The sequence below is a fragment of the Lipotes vexillifer genome, unplaced genomic scaffold, assembly GCF_000442215.2.
Source record: "Lipotes vexillifer unplaced genomic scaffold, Lipotes_vexillifer_v1.1 scaffold266, whole genome shotgun sequence".
NCBI classification, from domain to species: Eukaryota; Metazoa; Chordata; class Mammalia; order Artiodactyla; family Lipotidae; genus Lipotes; species Lipotes vexillifer.
The window spans coordinates 526,782-534,898 of NW_006776113.1; the positions used below are offsets into that span (position 1 = coordinate 526,782).

General features: G+C 36.3%; 1 protein-coding gene across 1 annotated transcript in view; it reads left to right on the forward strand.

Annotated features, from left to right (window-relative positions):
* PLRG1 (pleiotropic regulator 1) overlaps positions 1-7,091 on the forward strand; it is a 21,068-nt gene extending 13,977 nt beyond the window's left edge. The window contains exons 9-16 of the mRNA XM_007450283.1: positions 393-485; positions 2,870-3,019; positions 3,109-3,210; positions 3,709-3,811; positions 4,529-4,637; positions 5,651-5,790; positions 6,267-6,460; positions 7,032-7,091. Of these exons, the coding sequence (XP_007450345.1) occupies positions 393-485; positions 2,870-3,019; positions 3,109-3,210; positions 3,709-3,811; positions 4,529-4,637; positions 5,651-5,790; positions 6,267-6,460; positions 7,032-7,091 (951 nt within the window). The remainder of the gene's footprint in view (positions 1-392; positions 486-2,869; positions 3,020-3,108; positions 3,211-3,708; positions 3,812-4,528; positions 4,638-5,650; positions 5,791-6,266; positions 6,461-7,031) is intronic.
* Positions 7,092-8,117: the final 1,026 nt, after the last annotated feature.

Genomic DNA, 8,117 nt, shown 5'->3' on the forward strand with positions numbered 1-8,117 from the left:
TATCTTTTTAATTATAGTAAATTGAAATGATTCAAAATGTACCAAATCTAAAATAAAATGTAAATAGTAGGAAATGTACAGCTAGACAAATTATCATACCTTAGAATAGACTTTCTTTTGGTGTATAGGTCTAATAAATCTTAATAGATATATAAATTTGGGTAACCACTACCACAATCTGGTTAATAGAAGTTCCATTGATTCAGGAACACCCCTGTGCTGTTTTCTTATAATCATATCCTTTCTCACCCCTGCCAACCATTCATCTTTTTTCGATCACTGTAGTTTTGCTTTTCAGTTGTATCATATTTAACATAAGTGTGATGAGTTGAAATTGAATAAACTTTAGCTTCTGTGTAGTGAGCCTGCTCATTCTACCTTTTTAAATACAGGTGATCAGTGGGCATCTTGGCTGGGTTCGATGTATTGCTGTGGAACCTGGAAACCAGTGGTTTGTTACTGGATCTGCTGACAGAACTATAAAGGTAATAAGGAAGGAAGAAAAATGTAAACATGATTTTGTGTTTGCCATGTAATTTTAATGTTTTACTTCCTCTGTTGGGAATTGCTATTCTAGTTCTCTGATTTCTTAGACCTGAGTGTAGAGTAAAATTTATTATCTATACCAGTTAAAAGTCCCAAATAGGGCTTCCCTGGTGGTGCATTGGTTAAGAATCCACCTGCCAATGCAGGGGACATCGGTTCGAGCCCTGGTCTGGGAAGATCCCACATGCTGTGGAGCAACTAAGTCTGTATGCCACAACTACTGAGCCTGCACTCTAGAGCCCGCGAGCCGCAACTACTGAGTCCGTGCGCCTAGAGCCCATGCTCTCCAACAAGAGAAGCCACTGCAATGAGAAGCCCGCGCACCACAATGAAGAGTAGCCCCTGCTCACCGCAACTAGAGAAAGCCAGCGTGCAGCAATGAAGATTCAACGCAGCCAAAAATAAATAAATAAATTAAAAAAAAAGTCTCAAATAAATATCTCTTTGAAAAGTGGTATTTAAGCAACAGTTTTTTTCCCAAACAGTACATGCTGACTATTTACAACTAATTTCTTCATATTTTTTTCTCCTTTTGGTTACAAAAATTAAAGCATGCTTATCTATTAAAAAAATGTGGAAAATGTAAAGGAGTATAAAAGAATATAGACCCAGGGCTTCCCTGGTGGCGCAGTGGTTAAGAGTCCGCCTGCCATTGCAGGGGACCTGGGTTCGAGCCCTGGTGTGGGAAGATCCCACATGCCGCAGAGCAACTAAGCCCCTGCGCTACAACAGAGTAGCCCCCACTCGCTGCAACTAGAGAAAGCCTGTGTGCCGCAATGAAGACCCAACGCAGCCAAAAAGAAAGAAAGAAAGAAAGAAAGAAAAGAAAAAGAATATAGACCCATACATAATCCTACCACTGTCAGATATTTGAATTTTCTTTTTAACATTTATTTCTGTGTACGTGTACCTGCATTTTCTTCTGAGTTTTTTTCCTGTGTATATAAATGTGTATCTTCTAAAAATCACGTTTGATATGTAATTTTGTTCCCACATTTTTTTCAGTTAATATTGTGTCAAAGGCATATTCCTGTCAAAAACTGAACATCTTTTTTTTTTTTTTTTTTTTTGGTGTGGAGCAAACACTTTCTGTGCTGACTTTTTCAAGGACCCAGAGAATTCCATTGCCTTGTTTTTTTTGTTTATTTTTGGTGGCACGCGGGCCTCTCACTGTTGTGGCCTCTCCCGTTGTGGAGCACAGGCTCCGGACGCACAGGCTCAGTGGCCATGGCACACGGGCCTAGCTGCTCCACAGCATGTGGGATCTTCCCGGACCAGGGCACGAATGCGTGTCCCTTGCTTCGGCAGGCGGACTCTCAACCACTGCGCCACCAGGGAAGCCCCTGAACATCTTTTTTAAAAAAATTATTTTAAGTATAGTTGATTTACAATATGTTAATTGCTGCTGTACAGCAAAGTGATTCAGTTATGCATATATATACATTCTTTCTCATATTCTTTTCCGTTATGGTTTATCACAGGTTATTGAATATAGTTCCCTGTGCTATACAGTAGGACCTTGTTACATATTCATTCTATATATTATGGTTTGCATCTGCTAATCCCAAACTCCCATCTATTCCTCTCCTGAACATTTTTTTAAATGGTTCCATAGTATTATATCATTTAGGTATTCTATAATCTATTTTCCTTTTGTTAGGCATTGAAGTTTTTTAGTTTCCTGATTTTTCACTAACATAAGTAATGCTGTAATTAATATGTGCCTAAAGCTTTTTTTGTATTTTAAAGTGTTTTGTTATGATAGTTTCCCAGAAAAAAATATTAAAGGTCAGACATTCTTGAAGTTGACACCCAAAGTTAAAATTATTTTCCAAAATGGGTGAATTGATACTTGCAGCATGTGAGAGGATCCTTTTCAGCACATTGCTTGTGTTTTTTAAAAAATATTTACTATTGTGATAAGCAGAAGTGAATATCTAATCTTTCAAAAACTGTGTATATAAAATTTATAGTGATGTTGAAGTTTTTGATACCTTTATTTGCTACTTCTAGGTTTTTTTTTTTTAAGTTGATGCCATCCTTGAATAATTTAATACCTCAGTATTCATACTTTTACTATCAGTGATATCCTTTATATATTAAGAATATTAACTTTTTGTCATCTATGCAAATATTTTCCCAGTTTGATCATGCCCTTTAATTCTCTTTTCCCTGATTTTATTTTTGGTGATGGGGTCATTTTGCAAACTTTTATATTTTTATGTTTTTATCTTTCACTTTTTGAAGACAATTTTAACATCAAGATTCTAAAAATTTGCTTTGGAATAATAAAGAAAGAAGAAAAATTATTTTTTTATTGCAGATCTGGGACTTGGCTAGTGGCAAGTTAAAACTGTCATTAACTGGGCACATCAGTACGGTGCGTGGTGTGATAGTGAGCACGAGGAGCCCGTACCTCTTCTCCTGTGGAGAAGACAAACAAGTCAAATGCTGGGATCTTGAGTATAATAAGGTAAGCATGAAGTTAAGGATTGGAGACATTATGAGCCCCTGTTTATCTTCCTAATTGTAGAAATTTTAACTTACTTTCTTATTTTTTAGGTTATAAGGCACTATCATGGACATCTGAGTGCAGTGTATGGTTTAGATCTGCACCCAACAATTGATGTGCTGGTGACCTGTAGCCGAGACTCAACTGCACGGGTAAGTGGAATAGAGCTGATCTGTACATATATTGCATCTTACAGTATGCTTATTTGGTCCTAAAGTCATGTATTTTTGGATAGAGACTTTAAAGATAGTTGCCTTGACCCATCAATGCCCTACCTAGTCTTCATCTTCTGAGTTCTGTGGCCCTTGTATGTCTGTAATTGGGAGGCCCCGCCCCTGATATGCGACCTCTCACATGCCAGTCTATCACCACAGCTGTGGTCCATTAGCTGTTTCATTCAGTAGCCCCATTATACCCATTCTAGTCAGTAGGTCCCCTGATCTTGTAGCTTTTTTCCCCATTGGCTGCCTCCTATCTACATTCCCTAGCCAGCTTACAGGTGATTATTTCATTTACTCACTTTCTTCATTATATTCAAGGCAGGCACACAAAGTTGTTGAGTAGATTCCCAGGCTTGCATTGATGTAGTTACCTGCCTGAGATATGAATACCTGTTCTCTTTGATGGTTATGTCTGTTGTGTTTTGATAGATTTGGGATGTGAGAACTAAAGCCAGTGTACACACGTTATCTGGACATACTAATGCGGTGGCTACAGTGAGGTGTCAAGCTGCGGAACCACAAATTATTACTGGTATGATCGATACTTTTCAGGTTTACAGTATATTCATATCAGAGTGCATTACGATTATATACTTTTCATATTTACTATGACTCTTGCTTTGTGTTGTATATACAGTGTTTCTGTGTGCACTTGAAATTTTTTGTGGTAACATTTCATCCCATTGTTTTTATCTCATACTTTTTACATATCATAGAATCTTTGTATCAGGTAATGTCTGACTAAAAAATAGTGCTATTAGATACAACTAAGCATTGCTTTATAGTATCAAAATTACCGGTCTAGGAATTTAAAGTTAGAAGACAAAATACTCTCAGACTTTTAGAGCTGGTTTGAGTCTTGTTTTGCTTAAAATATGGTTAATAACATTGAATCTTCGACTAGAAAATAATTCCTTCCCGTGTGTTTTATTAACTAAATGATTATTAGAGTTTTTTCCTTCCTCTCCACTAGGGGATGACATCATGTATTTGTTTTATTTGTTATTCACATTTGTTCTAGTTATTCAGATGACAGTGCAACAAGCGTTTATTACATTCTTTTAAGAATTAAACTTAAAATCAACCAAATATTTTGGAACTATAGAAAACAATTAAAGGGTTAATATGACTTTTATTTCATATATATATGTCTGTGGAGGAATGCTTCCAATTTTATTATATTTAACTTTCACATTCTTTTTTTCTGATCTGTGTGTATCTTGTGGATGTGTGTGTATTCTCCTTACAGGAAGCCATGACACTACAATACGATTATGGGATTTGGTGGCTGGAAAAACAAGAGTCACATTAACAAATCACAAAAAATCAGTCAGGGCTGTGGTTTTACATCCAAGACAGTAAGTGTGTTTTCCTAAGTAGCTTCTCTTCCTTCTTCAGTTCTTAGTATTATACAGAAATATCAACATGAATACTACTTTGGTAGTCATTTAGCCACTGTCATTTTTTCACCTGTGCCACATATGAACATGCATTTCTTTTATTTTCCTTGTGTAGTATTTTGCTTCATGGCCTCTATAAGACAAGGAAAGCTTTCTGCATGGTGAAAATGATGTCAAATGAGATAATACGAATAAATCATGGTTAAAAGTTGCCTGTCATAATCGAAGCTAATAGTAGCTATATTTAATGTTTTGGACATAAATATTATTAGGCACTGAGCTATACATAGAATAGTTAATTCTTAAGGAGGAAGTTAATATAATCGGAAAAAATAGTAGTAATCATGAACATTATAGTCAGAGTATCCCGAGAGATGGAGCATAATATCACAACCTGTTGTCTATGAAACTATATCACCTGGCACTTTCTGGTCACAGTCATATCTTGCCTCTCCTCCTCTCTTTCCCACTCTCCCTTACCTTTATTTTCACTCTTGTCCTTCCTCCCTTTTCCTGTCTTCCTCATTCCCTTTATTCCTCCCCCTCCCTTTCTCTCTTCCTCTTGCCTCTATTTCTTTCGTTTTCTCCCTTTCTTCTTGTTCTGTCTCTCTCTCCTCTCTCTCTGGCTTTCTTTCTTGCTTTCTTGAAAATAGTTACATCACCCCTTGCCCTTTATGTGAGTTTAGGGGTTTATATGTTTTTTGCTTTAGCTTAGTGTAGAGCATCAGGGAAATGAGAGGAAAATAAAACTTCAACCTAGGGCTTAACGTACATTTAAAATAATTTAAAAATCTGATTTAACTTGGAATAAATATCTTGATACTTTTATCTCTTGGTATGATGATAATATTTTGCTAAAACTGCATAGATCCTGACTACACATGCAAAATACAACCATAATCAGATTTTTAAAAATCCACCATTGTATTTAATTTGGTTTACTTTATCATTAATTCTTTATCTTATTTCAGTTACACATTTGCGTCTGGTTCTCCAGATAACATAAAACAGTGGAAATTCCCTGATGGAAGTTTCATTCAAAATCTTTCTGGTCACAATGCTATTATTAATACACTGACAGTAAATTCTGATGGAGTGCTTGTATCTGGAGGTAAAATAAGATTTTTATGATAAATGTTTTAGTCTGTCATCTTTTTCTTTTAGTGAGTAAAATTTCTAAGTCATCACACCTAAGTATTATAGCAGAACTTGCCTGTTTTAACGTTTGTTTGAATGTTCACGTGTGTTCATGCATATTCATAATGCACGTAGCATATTTCGTAGTTTAGCTCTCTTTAAGTTCCCACATTGATAAATCTAAGTTAGGGGTTTATGCCAGAAATCGCCTAAAGTTTGGTTGTGTGTTCTGGAGTTGAATGTCGTTTTGTGGTGCTTTTTGAGATCTATAATAAATTCTGAATTAAGTACAAATGAAAGTAGACAAACTGATATTAAGAGGAGCTTGAGTGCCTGCATCTTATATATCTTTATAGTAGTGACTGCGGTTACTATTGTGGTGCTTAATAAACATTTGTCAAGCCAAATTGTTGAGAGGACACCAGATTTAACTATATCTTTCCCTTTAAGCTGACAATGGCACTATGCATCTTTGGGACTGGAGAACTGGCTACAATTTCCAGAGAGTTCATGCAGCAGTGCAGCCTGGGTCTTTGGACAGTGAGTCAGGAATATTTGCTTGTGCTTTTGATCAGTCTGAAAGTCGGTTATTAACAGCTGAAGCTGATAAAACCATTAAAGTGTACAGAGAGGATGATACAGCGGTAAGATCTCTGTTTCATATACATTGTAAAGTATAATAAAATCAGCCATGCCAATTTTGCAAGCGTTTTTCTCATTTTAAAGTTACTGAAATTATCAGAAGGAAAGTAATCTTCATAATATTAAAGTATTTGTCACTTGAATAGTGTCTGCTCATAGATTTCTTTATTGGTTTTATTGATGACAGCAAATCCATAGTTTTGATTTTATCTCAGCGTTCCTTATTAGAGTTATTGGGAAAATCTTATACTAAGAATCACAGCAAATAAGTTGATTACCATGCAAATTAATTCTAGAATCATAAGCTTTGGTGTTATTAGAATGTCTAAATAGCAATTTTATTTAAAACGAAAAACCGTAAACTGAATTTGTAGCAAATGTACTCATCCTTTATTAGATTCAGATAATGCCAAAGTTTGTCATTTATCTTAAAATTGTTAAAGAACTGCTAAATATATAATGCCAAGTAATATAATTTAGAATAAGTGCCGTATTTTTGTTAGAAAGGAACCTATTAAATATGAAGCAGACCAGAAATACTTTGTTTTAACTTACTTACTTTTCTATTTATAGACAGAAGAAACTCATCCAGTCAGCTGGAAGCCAGAAATTATCAAGAGAAAGAGATTTTAATGTGGCGTCTTCATGGTGGTTCCAGTTTTGTTTTTTGTTTCTTCTTTAGCTTGGTGTTGATGAGAATATCCAGTCATTTGTGCTCTGGCTAGGAATATAAAGCAAAAACTCACATGCTTGAATCACTGCTTTTTCATATTTTACAATGAACTGTCCTCTCCCCATGTTTTTATTTCTAAAATAAACAGTTTGAGATCCTAGGAGGTAAGATGCAGATATCAAGCATATGTGGGTTTGTTGAACATAACTATAGAATGATTTATCACTTTTATTAAAACACACTTTTTTTTTAAACTTACAGAACTGCTTACTGTAGTAGGACATGTTCTGAGGGGAGCAGTCTTTCTTTTTAATCCTTTAAAAACTGGTGTCTGTGACTGATAATTTGGGATTAAAGGATTTGAAGCGGTAACTTCTGTATGTTTATTCCACATACAGTTTTTGAGTGCATGTTCTGTAAAGTTCTGCACTAGATACTGTTCAGGAAGTAGACAGGTGAAATGTGTCTGTCTTTTCAGACAGGGGTCCCCAACCCCTGCGCCATGGACTGGTACAGGTCCACGGCCTGTTAGGAACCAGGCTGCACAGGAGGAGGTGAGCGGTGGGCAAGTGAGTGAAGCTTCATGTGTATTTACAGCCACTCCCTGTCACTGGCATTACCGCCTGAGCTCCACCTCCTGTCAGATCAGTGGCGGCATTAGATTCTCATAGGAGCGCGAACTCTACCGTGAACTGCGCGTACAAGGGATCTAGGTTGCACGCTGTGAGAATCTAATGCCTGATGATCTGAGGTGCAGCTGAGGGGGAGATGCTAGCACTGGGGAGCGGCTGCAAATACAGTTTATCATTAGCAGAGAGGTTTGACTGCACAGAGACCATAATAAATCAACTGCTTGCAGACTCGTATCAAAACCCTATCAGTGAGTGGCAAGTGAAAACAGACTCAGGGTTCCCACTGATTCTGCATTATGGTGACTTGTATAATTATTATATATTACAATGTAGTAATAATAGAAATAAAGTACA